Source organism: Arachis hypogaea, chromosome 19 (genome assembly GCF_003086295.3).
Source record: "Arachis hypogaea cultivar Tifrunner chromosome 19, arahy.Tifrunner.gnm2.J5K5, whole genome shotgun sequence".
Classification (NCBI taxonomy): domain Eukaryota; kingdom Viridiplantae; phylum Streptophyta; class Magnoliopsida; order Fabales; family Fabaceae; genus Arachis; species Arachis hypogaea.
Window position 1 is genome coordinate 146,498,050 of NC_092054.1, and position 20,228 is coordinate 146,518,277.

A 20,228-nucleotide genomic window follows, 5' to 3' on the forward strand; every position below is an offset into this window, starting at 1 on the left:
TGCATATTCTTTTTTATTGAATAGATATAAATATGAAAATTATAAAATTTTATTAACATTTCAAATAAATTAATACCATAAAACTGAATTCAATGTCTATTTAAAATAATTACTGACCTTCTATTTTTTTAATTATTAATAATTTAAATAAAATAATATACTATAACTTATTTTTATTTATTTTAAGTAATTACTAACATTTTATTTTTTTAATTATTTTCTTGTCTTATTTATCATTCATGCTTTCGATCAAATATATTAATAAACAAATAAACTAAATTAATTACGTCAATTATACTTGGACTATTCAACAATTCAACATAATCTTTTTAATTTGGGATTAACTACTAACCATAGAAAACAGAAAATTTAGAGTAATTTAGTATTATGAACATTAATTATGTATTGTGAAATAACCTAAAATCATAATGTAATTTATTTTTAAAAAATTAATCAAGCATTATTGTTAATTATAAAATTACCTAAAAGTATAATGCATTTTATTTTAAAGAAACAATCAACCATTAACATCAATAAATAAAAACTATCATCAAAATGCTTTGATTAAAATATAAGGGGTTAATTATTATTCATTATTAATAATATATCGATTATATCAAAAAGTAAAAATATAATTATCCGCGTTTACATCATTAGAAGAATTAGCATCACAAGTAGAATTTTATAAAAAAAAAAGTAAAATTGCGCACATATATATATATATATATATATATATATATATATATAGTGAATTTAAAGAATAAATATTGTTAAGTAATTAATATTTTTTTGAAATAAATAGTAAAAAAAAATTATAAACTATATTCTTTCATAAGTAACCCTTTTAAGTTGTACGTTATCATTTAAATTGGCATTTTTTTATAACGAACATTTATTCTTAATAATTGTTAGAGGTTTTGATACCTTATAATAATTATCTATAAAGAAGAGACATATATATTCTGAAAAAGTTATTAAATAAATTTATTCTTTTTGCCCTATTTTCACATTAAAAAATTTTTTGTTCTGTCTTTTTTTTTTTAACTATTATCATGTTATTATAATTGTTAAAATAATATTGGAAAAAAATCTTTAAAAACAAAAATAGTGATGACACTTCGAATAATTAATTCAATAGAATTAAACTTAAATGAATAAGATGATTCAATTAATTACACAGATAATAGTATATTTATAAATATTAATAATAAAAATAGTCTTACTAATGTAAATGACTAATACAATAATTATATGAAAAAATAAATAATTACATAATTGCATAATTTTCAAGATCCTATATGATTGAATTTAATGGACAAATTCAAAAATATCATACGATAATGTCCTAATATTTTAGCATATTGTAAATCATACTATAATTTTATATATCATCTTATAACTTTAAGTCAACTCCTTAACCACATGAAGGACACATGATAAAAGAGAATATTACAAAATAAAATTATAGTAAGATTATTTAAAAATACCCTAAAAAAGACACATTTCTTTTGTTAATCAAAAGCTAGAAGAAAAAAAATATGCGCCTAATAATGAGCAACTAAAATAGACAAAAATATTTAAAAAATATAAAAAATAAAATGTATAAGTAGTGATAAAAGAAATAAAAATTAAATAAATTACAAAAATTATACCTTAAACACAAGAGAGAAAGAAAGAAAGAGAAAAAAAGAGAAGGAATGAGTAAAAAACACATTATGATTTCGTATAAATAGATGACATTGAAAAAAATAAACTAATTAACTTAATTCATATATTTCGTTATCATATTTATTATTTACTAAAATAATTTGATATTTACTCCAATAAAATCAAATCAAATGATTAATATAATTAACTAAATTAATTAATTGATATAATTAATTGGGAGATTTGAATGTCTAATCAAATTAATTAATTGATATCATTAATTAGTTATAATTGATATCATTAATTGCCACGTCAGCTCCATTATTAAGTGCAGAAATCCGATTTTTATATAATAGAATAGATTTTTGGTCTAATTCTTGAAAATCAATGCTCGTTTGCATGTTATGATTGTTATTATGCATTGATAATGGAATTTGGTTTATTTTTAATTGACCAAAAATTTTGAATATTTTAATGATTGAGGCATTTATTTAATAGTACAAAGTTAATTAAGTTGGTCCTTTTTAACCTGATTAGGTCAACTTTGTATGTTTAATTGGTTTTGGGTTATAACCAAGTTGGGTTGGTCTAGTGGTTAGCTCACTAGTCCGCTTAAGCAAGTGTCGGGGGTTCGAATCCCGCCTTGTGCATGCAGCAACCCATTGGCCAGCGGCAAACCCTTAAATGGAGCTCAGTACCGCGACGGATTAGTCCTTGACCTGCCGGGTTGGGGGATACCGTGGGAAACCAAAAAAAAAAAAAAAAAAATTGGTTTTGGGTTATATTAGGAATGAATTTTAAATGTTGAAATTAATTGGTTATGGTTTCTTTTCTTTATTTAGTTCTGAACTTAGGGTACTGAACTTGTTTTGAACTTAGAATTTTCTAAAATTTCGAACTTAGGATACTGAACTTGTTTAGTTTCAATTTTAATTAGAACATGTTTTAATTTCTGTTCCTTATTTAATCCTGATTTATTCCGATTCTAATTAAAACATGTTTTGATTATTGTTGATTTGTTCTAAACTAGTTATTATAATTTATAAAGTTGTTTTATTGTTCTGAATTTTTTATTATTGTTGATCATTGTGTTGATTATTGTTGATTTATGTGTATTATTGTTGATTTACTTCTCTTTGTTGGATTTCTAAACTAAGTTTAACGTAGTTAATTGGTATGCTCTTTGCAAACATGACGATATGTATAGGTGTTACGGATCAGCGTACTGGTTGTGGTCGTGGTAGATGGAGGGTTTCTGCCGGTACTCCTGGGAATTCTGGATCCTCTCCCTCTACTCCAACTACCCCGGTGACGTCAAAGGTTGCGAGTTTATCGGACCAGCCGTTCATCATGGTCCCTAGCCCCAACTACGTCCCTGCGTCTACCACGACGCCGCCGCCTCCAGCAATGGACACTTCAGTCCCAAAATCTTCTCACAGACGTGAGCCAGCAATGCCCCTCTACCACCTCCCATCGTACAGTTGACGATTTGGCCAGATAGCGGAACGGGGTAAATATCACTTTAAGTCTTCTATATGCTGAAAGTGTCTGATTATTGATTCCAGTTTAGTGGATTTAGGGTTGTAGGTTTGAATTGCTGAAAGTGTTTTATATATCGTGATTAGTGATTCTTGATAGTTGATTCTAGTTTTAGTGGATTTAGAATTGTATGTTTGAATTGCTGAATGTCTTTGATATTGCCTGATTATTGAATTGGTGAAAGTGTCTGATTATTGATTCTAGTTTAGTGAATTTAGTGGATTTATAGATGTTGCTTCTTGATTATTGCCTATTGTTCATTGATTGTTGACATTTGGTACTGTTTAAGTTAATTGTTGATGGATAGAGTTTGTGGCGCATTCTAGTTATAGATGAAACTCTGCCAAAATTTCTAAAAAAAATCTATATATTATGGTTATTTGCTTATGAAGTTTTAATTTATATTGCCATATTGGTTTGTTTGTGAATTGTTGATAGGTTTCGCGAAACAACAACACTTATACTTAGGAGATAGTTGACCAATGTCATCAAGCTGATATACGCCCATCCATGGCCAAGCTACAAGAAGATCTCCTCTAAGACTAAGAGCGATGGTTTCAGAAGTGGGAGGTAATTAAATTTTTTTTAGTTTTAAACCTTCTTAGCTTGTTTGTATCTTCTATTTTGTTTAATACGATTTATTTTGATTAACTAATTTTAAAGTTTCTTTGTGCAGCTGAACTTTATATGGGACGCTGAGCATGATACCCTCATTAGGAAGATATACGACCATCGAATGGATAGGCGACTGCAATAGATGCTGAAGGATGTTCGTGAGAGGTGTGACCACCTCATGGCTTGGTGCCGCCTGGAAATCAAGAAGGCTCTGTTAGTTCACTAGGAGACCGATGAGGGGTTCAGGCATCAACGTCTCACATACAAGGCTAATACGGCATCGGCCAGGTCGTCCAAGTATACTGGCGGCTCAGCGACCTTCATGAAGACCAAGGCCAGGCTGATATGTAGCTTCTTTAATTTTGTTATTAACTTAGTTATATTCTTTGACATATCATTAGCCGGCATCCTAATCATATTGTTTCAATGCAACATATGTAATCGAAGTCGTTGGATCGTGATGCGACATTGGCGGAGACCTTCAAGTATACTCACACTTTGAAGGAGAACAAAGAGAGATTTGCTGATCAGTGGTCTCAGGATCATTATGTGAGTAAACATTTGATCTTGTGATATAAAATTAGAGATTACCTGTATAGCTATCGTCCTAATCATAATAACATGCGTTACACAAAAATGTTATAGTTATTTTTTGTTTAATTTACTCTACTTAATGGGATCAACAATTCACATTATATTTAAAAATAAAATTACCTTTTTATATTATTCTATCATTTTTTGGTATATACATAAAAATGTTGTCTTTTTTTTTCAATATTCTTTTTTGCATCGTACTTTTTTAGTACTCTCTCGGTACAATATTCTTTTTTGCATCGTACTTTTTTGGTACTCTCTCGGTATTTTTTGATACAGTTTTAAATTATAGTTTTTTACTAATTATGATTCTGTTATTACTTATAGTTATTTTTTTATTTAATTTGTTCTTTCTAATAAGATAAATCATTTATATTATAAAAAAACTTACAATAATAAACCGTACACAAGAATTACAATGACAAATTTTTACAAAATCAAACAAAAAATAGAATATATATTTTTTATAGTACTCAAACAAAAAAATCATTTAAATCTGTTTTCACTGCTCATTTTTTATGCAATTGATTAATTGAATTTAGTGTTCAGTTGCTTTTGTTTTGAATGTTGCTAAGCTCGATTAATCAATTATCCGGCTTATTGCTTTACTATTTTGTTGCTGAAAGCTGAGATTTCTGTAATTTTATTTCCTTAAGCTGCATTGTTGGATTTGGTGCATCAAAACTATATTGGATGAATTTCTGTGTCAAAGAGACCTTTGTGCCACATAATTTTTGGAGACTACCTCAAAGGAGTTTTCTTACAAGTTTTGGTCATACCCTTATCTTATTTACCTGTTTTGAATGGTGATTTACTCATACGCATGGAATGGTTTAAACTGATTTTCTAATTGACCAAAACTTGGATTTTTTTGTAATTAGAGCCTCTTTGCATGAATTCACAAAATTGAGAAATTTGAACCATGTAACTGGCTTCATCCATTTTTATCATGCTTAACTGCTTCAAGTTACATAGAACATGAATTATTTGTTTCTTATTTCAATCTTATGACTTTCCTGCTTAATTGAATTTTGGTGTTTGACATTATTCTAATTGCTTTGTTCATCAATGCTTTAACCCTTTTAACACCAATTACATAAGCTTATGCCAAGTGACTTGAGACCATCATTCATTTGCTTATATGCTCTATACATACATTTGTATCACTTTGGCATAGTGCATTGTTATGACGTGAATGTGAGCTTGCTTGTCTGTTGGAACCTTTTGAAGATCTTCATAGTTTAAGAACCATACTTGCTATGCAAATAACAATTAACTTTCTTTTTCCTAACTTTTCATTTTTAACTAACTCTTTTATCTTTTCTTTTCAATTTTCCTTTCCAACTAACTCTTTTTTCTCTTTTCTTTGACACATAGCAACATTGTTTCTTTAACAGACAAGTAACCTGATTTTCCTTGAAAAAAATTGCTTGGAATCGAAATTCTAATTGATTTTGATTCTTATTTTCATTCACATTCCAAGTCAATTCCACTTGTATGAGCTCGCTTCACACATAAGCTATTATTTTCTCTATTTTTTTGTTTCTTGCCTGCTTATCATATTGTTTTTGCCTTGTATACCTTAGATTATATTTCATACCCTGTTTTCTATGATTTTTTAGGATGACTGACAGGAAAGGGAAAGGCAAGGCTAAGGCCAGCTCCAACAAGAGGAAGCGTACACAACCAGCCGCTGAAAATAGTGGATGAGTTGATATTTGAAAGGCAACTCAGTGAGAAGGATAAGGCTGATCAGAATACCCCCTTCTTCTGATCCAATCAAGTTTGCCAACCTCTACTGCGAGCTGAGGTTTCTGCATTTTCTGGAAAAGCGGAGCCTCCATGTTGAGAGAAAGATGCAAATAAATACCAACCGAGCTGCGAAAGTACACTACACACCAGATTGAACAGCGGGGTTTGGTATTTTTTGACCGAGGCTTAGTCAGGGTGAATGCATCTTAGGTCTAGGAATTTTATTATAACTTCTACAAAGTGACCCTTGATGCAGTTCAACTCCGAGGCAGGCAGATTCTAGTCGCAGAGGAAGCAATTGAAGAGATCCTCCACTTTTAACCCAAAGTAACTGCTAAAGATGATTTTTACAAGGATGAAGAGGCAATCCACCTCATGGAGTTTGATTGGGATGCCGTCCTCCAAACTATAGCTATCCTGACAATCCATGGGTATATGGACCGTCAAAGCCGAGTTTGAAGGGCATAAAGGTCAAGTATCTTACCGTCGAGGCTAGGCTGTGGCAGCAGATCATGAGTAATTATGTTGATCCGTTACCCTAAGAACGGTCTATACCAGAAACTTTGGAACCAGGATCAACACATAACCTCCCCGCAAATCTCTCCACGTAAAAACTAAAGTCCCGAATCTCGGGCTACCAACAAGGACCACGTCAAAACCGATAACAAATGATACGAATAACTACCTTCAATATCTCCATTATAAATAGGTGACTTATTCACCCACAGGTATGATATACATTCAGTCTTACTCTAAATTACCTTAGATTCTTACTTACTCTTACTTACTTGAGTGTTGGAGTCCCTTTGCAGGTGCCCAACGCTGCCTTCCCAGCAAGTAGACGACGTTCCACACTTTGTGATCCATGGAAAGCCGGTTCGAACTCCCGCGAGGCGAGCTATACCTCAGAGCGTCCAGATCCACACAGGAATAATTGTAGCCCACCGTGGGGCCTTGACTTTTTCTAACCCCACAACTCTTTATTCTCTACATTTTCTAATCTTTTTTGCAGGCCACAGCATATGGCGGACGAGCACAGCCACACTCCCTTGAACACTAACCAGGCCGAACTTCTGGCGATCAATGATGCCCTCAAGGCCGAGAACCAGAGAATGGCCGAACTCTTACGCCAGAAGCAGCACGACCATAGCAAGGGAGGAGAACACAAGAACGCTGAAGACAAAGACAACAACGATGAGCACACATCAGAGACAAAACACACTATACTCAATCCCCTGAAAACAACCACCAAAAGAACCAACCCCTTTACAAAAGAAGTCATGAGCTTCGAAATGCCCAAGAACTTCACCCTACCAATGACTTTAAAACCCTACCAAGGAATAGGAGACTCGAATGTCCACGTCACTGAATTCCACACTATGATGTTCATGAACAAAGAATCCAACCTAATTTTGTGCCGCACTTTCCCGACCTTTCTGGATGGAGTCGCCCTAATTTGGTTCTCCAACCTCCCTGAAGGTTCCATCTCCAATTTTGATGTGCTGGCCAACCAGTTTGTCAATCATTTTGCCGCATCCAAAATATACGTCCACAATTCCAACTACCTGAGCACTATCAAACAAGGGCCGAACGAAAGCCTGAAAGACTACATGACTAGGTTCGCGGAAGCAACCAATGAAATACCCAACCTAAACCCTGAAGTCTACCTTTACGCCCTAAAGAGTGGTCTTCGCCCAGGAAAATTTCAAGAGACCATAGTTATAGCAAAACCGAAGACTCTAGCTGAATTCTGAGAAAAAGCAACAACCGAGATCGAAATTGAGGAATTCCAAGCATTGTGAAGAGTGGAAAAGCCTACCTCAAACAGAAAAGACGAAAGACGAAACAAGCATTCGAGCAGTAGAACAAACCAGAGGTCATTTAGACTGACACCTAAGTTCGACAACTACACTCCCCTTAATACAAAAAGGGAAGACATTATAAAAGACATCCTGCATTCAAAAGTCATCAAACCTCCAAACAGGGCTGGTACATATCAAGACCAGCGATATGTAGACAAATCCAAACACTGCGCCTTCCATCAGAAATACAGACACACCACAGATGACTGTGTAATAGCAAAGGATGTCCTCGAAAATCTAGCCCGCCAAGGACTACTGGATAAATACATCGAAAGCCACGGACGAAAGCGGAACACAGAAGACCTCGGTCAGCAACCTAAAACAACTGACAATTCCTGAGATAAAGGGAAAAATGTAGACAATGATGTTAACCCACCTCACAGAGAAATAAATTGCATTTTCGGTGGTTTTGCAGGTGGAGGATGTATAAACTCGGCAAGAAAAAGGTCGTACCGAGCTATGATGACCATGACAGGGTCAACCTTGTCCCAACTCGCCAAGAAGGACAAACCAGAGATCTCGTTCCTCCCTAAGGACTATAAGGAAACTGACCGCAACCTGGATGACCCCGTAGTCATCACAGCACAGCTCGGAGAGCCATTAGTAAAGAAGATCCTGATGGATCCGGGGAGCAGCGCAGATGTGCTATTTTACTCAACATTTCAAAAGATGAAGCTAAGTGACAAAGCTCTCCAGCCATCACTCGGGGAACTGGTAGGTCAATCAGGTGAGTGAGTTTCTATCCGAGGCTACATTTGTTACAAACCACATTTGGAGATTATACTAACAGCAAAACCATAGATATACAATACCTTGTTGTTGATTGCAAAAGTCCTTACAATATAATCTTAGGCAAACCCTCCTTAAATGCATTCAGCACTATTGTCTCTACTGTGCACTTGTGTGTTAAGTTTCTTTCATAGGATAACAAAGTAGTTACAATTCATGGGGACCAGAAGGAAGCCAAGAAGTTCTATAACGCTAGCCTAAAAACCAAATATCCAAGACAACCCGAGCAGCAGTATGTCCAGGCAGTATACAATTCGAGTCACTTACCACCCCTGGCCGACTTGGACCCTTGGACCAACTATCAAGAAAGACCGATGCCAACAGACGACCTTACAAAGGTTTAGCTAATGGCCGAGGAAGGAAAGCATACATACCTCGGCAACGCACTAAACAATGGAGAACGGAAGGAACTAGCCAAGCTATTAAGGTAAAATGCCGACCTATTCGCATGGACCCCAACAGATATGCCAGGGATAGACCCCAACGTCATTTGTCACAAGCTAGCCATCAACCCATCAATCTGACCTATAGCTCAAAAGAAAAGACACCCCGGCGCAGAGAAGAGAGCAGCTTCCCTGGAGGAAACCCAAAAACTTCTCAACGTTGGTTTCATCAAAGAGCTCAGGTATTCCACTTGGTTAGCCAACGTGGTGATGGTAAAGAAGAACAACGATAAGTAGAGGATGTGTGTGGACTACACAGACCTTAACAAGGCACAACATGAAGTTCAATCCAGAAAAGTGCGCTTTTGGAGTGCAGAGCGGGAAATTTCTCGGTTTCATGCTAACTTGCCTAGGTATTGAAGCCAACCCCGAAAAATGCCAGGCAATCCTAAACATGAGAAGCCCAAAGACGGTCAAAGAAGTTCAATAATTAACTGGCCGACTTGCAGCATTGGCCAGGTTTTTACCCCGCATAGCTCACCGATCACATCATTTTTTCAAGACTCTAAGAAAACAACAAAAGTTCGAATGGACCAAAGAGTGCGAAGAAGCCTTTGCCGAACTCAAAACCATACTATCAGAGCCACCAATCCTTCAAACCCTAAAGGTTGGTAAACAACTTTATCTCTATTTATCTGTTACTAATCATGCTATCAATTCTGTCTCAGTAACAGAAACAGGAAAGCAACAACACCCGGTATACTTCGTCAGCAAATCCCTTCAGAATGCCGAGGTCCGATACCCGAAGCTAGAAAAGCTGGCTCTGGCCCTTGTAACAACGGTCAGACGCTTGCGGCATTACTTCCAAAGCCATACCATTGTGGTCAGAACCGAGCAACCCCTAAGACAAATTCTGACGAAACCCAAACTGGCAGGAAGATTAATCAAATGGTCGATCAAGCTGTCAGAATATGACATCCAATACCAGTCCCGAGGTGCCATCAAATCTCAAGCACTAGCTGACTTCATCGCAGAACTCACTTTAGAAGAACAAGGTCCTACAGATAACAAATGGAGACTATACGTCGACGGAGCTTCAAACAGTAAGGGCTCCGAAGCAGGAATACTACTTGAGGACGAACAAGGAACATCATTAGAGCAATCCCTACAATTTACTTTCCATGCAAGCAATAACCAAGTAGAATACGAAGTGCTAATAGCTAGACTACGACTGGCCCACACAATAGGCATCACACAGCTAAGCATCAAATGCGACTCCTTACTTTTGGTACAACAGGTAACAGGTAATTTCCAGGTAAAGGATCCATTACTAGAAAAATACAACACTATTGTCAATAACCTTGTAACCGGTTTTTAAAAATTCGATATATCCCACATACCTCGGGAAGAAAATGATAGAGCATATATCCTTTCAAAATTAGCAACAACAAGAAGTCAAACTAAGACACCTATATTATCCCAACTAACGCTTGATGAACCAAGTGTTATGCTAACAACAATTTCAAGTATCTTGCAGGAAGATGACTGGCGAACACCTTTCATAAATTACTTGCAAACAGGTGACATACCCGACAACATTCAAAATAAAAGAAAATTCAAAAGAAGAGCAAGTTTTTACACAATACTCGGCTCCGAACTATACAAAAGAGGTTTTACAAGGCCTCTCGTAAAATGCCTAAACATGGCAGAGGCCAAAGTGGCAATGGATGAAGTTCATGAAAGCGTTTGTAGAACACACATAGGAGGACGAAGCTTAGCTTCTAAAATCCTCCGAGCAGGTTATTATTGGCCGACGTTGCAACAAGACTGCATGCATAAAATTAAACATTGTGATCATTGCCAACGTCACGCACCAATCATCCACAACCTAGCCGAACAGTTACACTCATCTGAGGTGAGCTGGCCATTCAACAAGTAGGGACTAGACATCCTCGGACCTTTTCCACCCGCTTTAGGCCAGGTTAGGTTAAATTTTTAATTGTTGTCATTGACTATTTTAGAAAATGGATAGAAGCAATAACATTGGCAAAAAGAACTTCCGAAAAAATGATTTCTTTCGTATGGAAAAACATACTCTGCCGATTTGTATTCCTCAATCCATTATCACTGATAATGGTAGACAATTTATAGATAAAAAATTCACAAATTTCTTACAAAATTTCAAAATAGTTTAACAGTTTTCGTCTGTCGAACGTCCACAAACTAACAGTTTAGCCGAAACTGCCAATAAGATCATTTTACAGGGCCTTAGAAAGAAACTTGAAGACTCAAAAGGAGAATGGGCCGAGCTTATCCCTAAAGTACTGTGGAGCTATGACACAACAGAACAATCGTCAACAAAGAAAACTCGTTTTAGGTTGGTATACGGATGTGATGCCATGCTACCCATTGAGGTCTCTCTACAAAATCCCAGAACTACAAACGTCAGCGAAAGCAACAACATCGAAAACAGAAGAACCGAGCTTGACCTCCTCGAAGAAAGCTGAAACAAGTCAACACTACAACAACTAGTTGCTATACGAGCTATAGCTCGAAAATACAACAAAAAACTCAAACCGAGGACATTCTTAGAAGGAGACCTCATTCTCAGAAGAATAGAAAACGTACAAAAACCACAAGGACATGGCAAGCTAAGCACCAATTGGGAAGGCCCATTCCGGATCCAAAAAGTCATCGGCAAAGGAGCCTACAAATTACAAAAGCTTGATGGAACTATCCTACTAAACAGTTGGAACATATCTTCTTTAAGAATGTATTTCAGTTAGACTATAAGTCGGGCATGGTGATGCACTCTTTTTCCTACTACCAGATTTTATCCCTAAGAAGGGTTTTGCTGGAGAGGTTTTAATGAGGCACACCACCCCGCACTCTTTCATTCATCATCTTACAATACAAACATTACCTATTATCTATATTACATTCTCTATCCTACTCGGCCGAGTACTACTAACCCAAAAATTCGAAGTATTCAAACAAATCTTTCACAAAAATCAAACATGCAACAAAATCTTAACATTATCAAATTTGTTTGGCTAAGTACAAGCCAGCAGTTCAAAATAAACACATCAAATAAAGCTAACGGCTATAAGCCTAAAGGTTCCAAAATACATACATAAAAACAACAATCTATTATAAGCTAAATATTTGGGTTTTCACCCTCCCCTTCAACACCATCATCATCATCAACCAACTCATCGCCAACAACAACCTTACACGGATTCATCGCAGACAAATAAGCAGCAGGCGCCAGATGTTTTGCTTGCTCAACTGCTCTCTCAAAACCAGCAGCGAACATTTCAATCCCATGATCCTCCTTCTCAGTCTCAAGCAGCTTCTTCTGAGCACCGAGAACTATCAACCTAGCCTCCAAAGCAGTCTTCTCCTCGCCAAGCATTTTACCAGCATCCTCGGCGACTGTCAGTTTCCCTTGCAAAGAATCCACCAAATCTAGAGCAGTATGAAGCTTATTCCCCTTCTCCAAATTATCCTGCATCAGCTGATCAACCGTAGCTTTATCGAACGAATCCCTCGCATGCTTCAACTCCTGTGTTCGGCCAATAGACATCAGCTGAGCTCCCATCACATGAAATAACCAGCAAAATAAATTAAACCAACACAAACTAACGCTACTAAAGAGAGCTGAGTAAAAATATTATACCCGAAGATACTGACAAACTCCAATATCACCAACCTCCTGAACGAGCTTGACATCAGATGGACTTTGAGAATACTCATTGGCCACCATACTCAACGGGAAGTGTTCACTCCAAAGGGAAGTCAAGTCCTCATCTCCTCTGTAGCCATGAAGCACTCTCTGGTTTTCAGTAAAACGCTTCACCTCCAAATCAACATCCTTCCCGCCGAGCTTATCCTCGGCCAAGTTCACAGGCCTATCCTTTTTGCCCTCACCCCTTTTTCGTTTAAAACTAATTTTCTTAACAGGAGATGGTTGATCAACCTCGGCACCCTTCTCTGCCATAATATGACTACTAGAACCCTGCTTTTCAACGTTTTTGTCCGAAAATAAGCTCACAGGCTACTCGAAGTCACCTTGGGAGCTTTCTCAACTGCAAAAAAATAAGCAGCAAAGGAATTACAAACCATAACCAATCATATACAAACAAACTACACACAACCATTACCCATGTATCCAACCAATGCATCTTTATCCGTTTCCAACTCAAGAAGTTCAATAACCAACAAGAAGCCCGAAGAAGAGATATGGTTAAATAAAAATTCCACAATCATCTCATTCCTATACTCCATCCCATCCATACCCAGCCAATATCTGTCTAGGCCTCGGAACCCAGAATAAAGGAAACCTCTCCAACAGACATTCATCAACAAACCAAGGAAATTCACCCTCAGCAATATCAATCTTCAAAAACATAGACTTAAAACCCTTATAAGAAGACCTATACAAACTGAAAATGGCACGATCAGGGGCACTGGCCAGGTTCAACCAACAACCACGTCTAACCCGCTTACACTGAAACAACGCAAAAAAGACCTCCAATAAAGGATCAATCTCTAAAAATCCCATCAGAATCTGAAAAGCCCTAACAAATGTCCAAGAATTAGGGTGTAGCTGAGATGGTGCACACTTAAGTTGCATCAACACGTCACGCTCAAACTCAGAAAAAGGAAACTTCACACCTAGGTCAACAAAAACACAACTATACATAAAGAAGAACTCAAAACCCTCCCTGCGATGAAAGACACGATCAGTAGCACTACATGGTACACACCTAAGTTTGATATCACTACCCTCCCTAACCCATGAAGACACTAACCCTAACTGCGATGCACTCTGCTCATCATCAAACACAAAAGCGTACCCTTTGACTGACTTTGCCACCCATGCAAATGGATTCGCAGGATCCCAAACCCACACATCTTCAACAATTTTTACCTCTTTTTTACCACTAGCAGTCGTCCCTATCTCAACCTTTTTTCCTTTCTCCATTTCGAAAACAAACATGCAAAACAGAAAAATGAAAAGAAAACAAGAGAAGAGCAACTAACCTTTTTTGCTTATCTTCCGCCAAAAACAAGAAGTAAAAACTCAAAGTGGATACTCAAAGAGTCCCGAAAAAACCACCCACCAGCCCACTACCCCACATCTCCAGCAAACGTTACGTCTTCAGCAGCAAACCCCAGCCATCGATAAAAAATGCGAAAAACCCAAATCAATGGCCAGATCTCACCACCGTTCCAGTTACCAACACATATTTAATACAGCTGTCTTCATAGTTATCGCCAAAATTCAAAAGAATGACCTATTTTTCAAATCCAATAATAAACAAATTAAGCTTGGGGGCTCCAACCACACCAAGCCATAGCTTGGCCCCCTCGATGCACCTAGAAAACCACATCCCAAAATCACGAGAAACAGACAGAAAATCTACCATAGATCCTGGTCCCGAACTATAGCTCATATAAGCTTAACCTGTTTATAGCTCGACTTCTAAAACAGGTCAATCTTGGGGCTATGATCCGTTACCCCAAGAACGGTCTATACCAGAAACTTTGGAACTAGGATCAACACATAACCTCCCCGCAAATCTCTCCACGTAAAAACTAAAGCCCCGAATCTCGGGCTACCAACAAGGACCACGTCAAAACCGATAACAAATGATACAAATAACTACCTTCAATATCTCCATTATATATAGGTGACTTACTCAGTCACAGGTATGATATACATTCAGTCTTACTCTGAATTACCTTAGATTCTTACTTACTTGAGCGTTGGAGTCCCTTAGTAGGTGCCCAACGCCGCCTTCCCAGCAATTAGACGACGTTCCACACTTTGTGCTCCAAGGAAAGCCGGTTCGAACTCCCACGAGGCGAGCTATACCTCAGAGCGTCCAGATCCACACAGGAACATATGTAATGCCCAACACTCATGAGACAGAGATTCCATCAGATATGGCAGTACTTCTCTGGTGTATCTTGAAAGGGAAGCAACTATACCTTCCAAGACTCATCAGGTGGTATATGGTCTAGACCCATGTCAAGGGCAATCTGGCATCCCCTGCTTGATCATGCAGATGGGTCACCAGGCTGAGGTACCCTGGGGGGATGGGGATGAGAGGTCGGTAGTTGTTGCTGCGAAGAAAGTCATTCCACACGACAATTGGTTTAGACCTTAGTCATCCACCAGACACCAAGGTCGTAGGGCACCCACCACCACTACAGAGGCAGCCACATCCTCAGCAGTAGCAAGACCCTCAGCACCACCTTCAACACCTTCAACACCATCTATACCAGCAGCACCATCATCTACTTCGCAGCCGATTTACCGTCTTGTGCAGTGCCTCTTCGAGGGGATTGATCAGATAGAGCATTGCAACAAACGACATTATCAACACTTAAAGAGGATCATAATCTCTGGCGGTACTAATATTCCACCTGAGCCTGACACCCCTTCAGAGCATAGTGATGAAGAGGAGGCCTAGGCCAGTGAGACGGAGGAGCCCCAGTCCCCAGCAGGAGGCAGTAGAGATGATGGCGACGACTCCTTCCACTCAGCTTGATTTGATGAGTATTGAGGCCGATGCTAATCTTTAAGTGTGGGGAGGTCATCATACATCAGCCAGATTATTTAGTTGTGAATTGTTCTAATTCCAGACACTTTTATTTCAATTTTCAGTACTTGCATCTCTATTTTAGTATGTTTTTGGACTTTTGTATATATTTGTTGCTTTGAATGCTCTTTAATTTTCCGCACTCTTTACCTTTTGCTTATATATACTCTAGACTTTTATTTTAGCTCTGCATACCTTTTATCATCTTTTGTGTTAGTCGGTATATATACCTTTTTATTATTTTTGGGTCATTCTAATTTAATTCTTAACATTTTAAATATCTTATTTTTATCTTAAAAGATTTTAAATTGGTTCAATGTTGTCATACGATTAAATTTCACACGAATAATTAATGAAATGAGTAATGTAAGTATTAACAACATTGTTGTTAAGTCATATATTCTTTTTTATGTTAGAAAAAATATAACCAAATTTTTTTTTTGTAATATTTCTTCTTCTTGATCTCCTTATTTAAAAAAAATCCAAATCCTAACGAGCATCAATGCTTCAAAATTAAAGAATTTTTTTTATGTTGATAGGTCGATTTACATATATATTAAAATCAAATACTATTAATTCTTAAATTTGTTAATTGTTTCTGTCAAATTTAATAATAGAACAATATTTAATCAGTTTAAATTTTTTTTGAAATTAAAGTAGAGCGTTTGAAAATTTTTGAAGCTGAAATAGAACGTTTAGAACGTTGAGGATCAAAATAATACATCTAAAAATCAAATCATAAATAAACAAAGTTAAAATGATTGTTACTACTGTTAGATAGCTTATTATTGATATATATTCATTCATTTTTTTTGAATTAATATTTATCTTTTATTTGTTAAGACATTGTACCATTTCTATATACATGGTTAATTTTTATATCATCTTTGACATATAAGAAGGTTATGATATGTAGGTTTCTATTTTGATAAATTGACTACATAGGCGAAGACAGATAAGGTTGTAACATCTAACATAATGAGCATGTATTATCATGCCTAATATTAAGGTACCAAATTAAATGAATCCTTAAAGTAATATCAATTAAACATAATATCAATCTTGGTTTGTTCCAAAATTAATTAAGGTTGCTTTTGTTTTTTATTCTTAAAAAAAATACTTTAGATTTATTATATATAAATGAAGAAAAAAGTAAAGCATATAATTAAATTTAAACAAGAACTACCATATTTAGATAGATAATTACTAAAATAGATATGACATTAAATTATAATGTTATTTTTTTAAATATATTTAATTTTTTATAATTTTTTATATAGTATTTTTTTAAATATTTTTAGTATTCTTTGTTAGGACATTATAATTTTTTACTATTATTAATTATAGTTATTTTTTGTTTAATTTACTCTACTTAATGGGATCAACAATTTACATTATAGTTAAAATTAAAATTACTTTCTTATATTATTATTCTATCATTTTTTAGGTATATACGTAAAAATGTTAGTTGTCTTTTTTTAATATTCTTTTTTACATCGTACTTTTTTAGTACTTTCTCGGTATTTTTTAGTACAATTTTAAATTATAATTTTTTACCAATTATGTCTGTTGTTATTTATAATTAATTTTTTATTTAATTTATTTTTTCTAATAAGATAAATCAACACCTAAATTACAATGACAAATTTTATAAAATCAAACAAAAAAATAGAATATATATTTTTTATAGTACTCTTGTACTCATTTATTTAATACTATTTTAGAGTATAATTTTTCATTACTTATAATTTTATTATTATTTTATGATTAATTTTTTATTTAATTTATTCTCTCTTCAGTAGGATTGAAAAATAATTTCTCAACTAATAATCAAACCTAGGACGTAAGAAGTGAACCTAAAAGCTAAAACTTTTAGCCTCCCAAAAACATAAGCATAATTAAACTAGTTGTGAATCAAAATTACATACAACAAAATACTAACAAGCATGGTTGTGGTAATTTGTTGTTCTAACCATATTTCCCTTTGGTGCTTCCCGATCCCTTGTCCATGCAGTTAACTAGCTAGGAAATTAGTTACTAGAAGGGATGTTTTGCACTTTTGAAAAGACAGAAGGAAGAAATAAAGGCAAAAACTAAGAAAATAAAGTAAGCATCCATGCATATATCACATAAAACAAGAAACCAAATCCAAACACAAACAACAACAATGGACAGTCTTGCCTGTATCCGTAGTGGCATAACACTTACAGAGACAAACTAAAGACGAGTAGGCTTGTCCTTATTGAATTAAAATAAAAGACACAACACAAACTTGGCAACAAGTCAACATCTATCGATGTTCCTTTTCAGTTAGACTTGAAGATCCAAGACAGAATCTCAGTAGTCTGCGAGAATTGTCCAGTGGAAGCAGATATTCCAATCTTAACCTTTTCAGGCAGCTTAGTGCTCAAATCGACATCATAAGTAAGAGTGTCGGGCTGGCTGTGGAGATATGTAGAGACATGGACAGTTAACTTCTTATGAGCAGAGTTATATGTTATCTTTGCAGTAGTTATCGCTGCATCATGAAAATTCCAGTAACAAACTTTTGATGACCTGATAGAGTTAACATCAACTCCGATGTGCGGATAATTGGGATCCCCAATATCGGAGTTGGAAAAAGTATCGAATTCAACAGCAACAATTCTGTCAGATGCATCATTAAAGAGGCCGAGAAACTTTCCAGAAGATTCAGGAGGAATTTCAGTGTCAGCACTAGCAAGGAAGAAGGCAAGACCATCACCAGGTCCAGGTGTATATTCAGTGTTATAGGGTTTTGAGATGCGAAAGACGAAGGTGGTTTCAAATCCTGCTCGGAGGCCACTGTGGTCGTAGAGGTGCACAGGGTCGGAGAATAAGACTCGGCCAACTCTGTTTCCCAGTGGGTTGCCATCGTCGTCCAGATTGGTGAGTCGAATGATATGGTGATCGGTAATGGTTGCGTCTCCTTGGAATTGGATCTCCTTGGAGTGCTTAGGGTCAAATTTGTGCAAGTTAAATGAGACACCCATGGCTATGGTTTTGTGGTTTTTGGAAATGAAATGAGATGTGAGGGATCTGTATGAGTTTGGGATGGGATGCCAAGCCTACTGCACCAGCTCGGTATTTATAGTGTGGCGATTGGTCTAATTAAGTACCTTAGCTTCCTTCTTAAGGTACATAATAGGTAGTGTAGCAAGTGATGATCAACAAAAACAAAATACAAAAGATATTAGATAGGTCGTTGTTTTTCACATGCATGGCCTTTAACAACCATTAACAGTTTAACACTACGTCACGTCCATAGTGTAATATATATGGCGTCACCCTCTAGCTTCATCACCTATCATAAATGCTTCTTATTTATACTACGCGTTATCACTTACTCGATTCAATTATTGAGGATTACAATGTGAGATCCCTTAATACCAGAAGAAGACCGTGCTAATATAGTCCTTCATTCTAGTTTAGCTAGATCGGTGGTCCATGATGATAAATGCTTATACTACCAACTACTTTTAATTATTTGTACTGCAAGTCTGCAACGTGTATGTGAATGCATGACTATGAGGCAAGGATATTAATCCTATAGCTACCAAATTCCAACTATCTTCCTATTCTTATATAGTGGAATTCAAAATGTGACGATCTGTTTCTATATCCAAGAGAGCTAGAGTTGCAGTGCGGTGCTGCTAATACGAAGCTAAGAGTTCTTGGAGCCGACACCCAAAGAGTAGAACTGTTTTTGTAGCCTCCAGCCTTTGGTAGCAGGGTCTTAGGGTATCGAAAGATTATTTTATATTAATAAATTGAGAGATGTAAGAGTATTATCATAATTTATTGTTTTTGTTCATCATTTAGCTACCAATATTTTATTGTTTTTGGTAATCATTTAGTTACAAATATACAGCTCTGATAAATAAATAAATTGAGAAATGCTGTAAAAAAAATAGGAAAAAGACACTATCAAAATTTATTATTTTTGGTCATTAGTTAGTCATTAATGTTTTAAAGTATGAAATTTTTTATTTAAATAAATATTTTATTTACTAAAATAAATAATTATAAAAATTATTACAAAAACAAGTCTTCCAATCTTATCTCATTTACACTATAAATAAGTTTTGTTTATAATGTAAATGAGATATATGAAATTTAAAAAAGATATACATATCTAAACGAGATACATTTACAATAATTATCTCGTTTATACTGTAAACGAGGTATTTGTATTTGTAAATATAAAAATATAATTTTTTAAAATAATAAAAATATTAATAATTTAAATTGGACCAAAAAACGTTTCAAATAACAGTAAAGATGGACGGTTTTAAATAATAGAAAAATAGACGGTTTAAAAATAATATAAAAAATAAACGGTATTAACTAACTAATTAATGGGTGATTAGGCGTATCACGTAATTTAAAACTGTCCATTTAAAATTAATATATTATTT

The 20,228-nt window shown here is 35.5% G+C and overlaps 1 protein-coding gene across 1 annotated transcript; it reads right to left on the reverse strand.

Moving 5' to 3' along the window:
- Positions 1–17,894: 17,894 nt before the first annotated feature.
- Positions 17,895–19,103, reverse strand: LOC112778988 (lectin). Its single transcript, XM_025823249.2, has one exon. The coding sequence runs from the start codon at positions 18,801–18,803 to the stop codon at positions 18,099–18,101; it is 705 nt and encodes a 234-aa protein (XP_025679034.1). The 5' UTR covers positions 18,804–19,103; the 3' UTR covers positions 17,895–18,098.
- Positions 19,104–20,228: the final 1,125 nt, after the last annotated feature.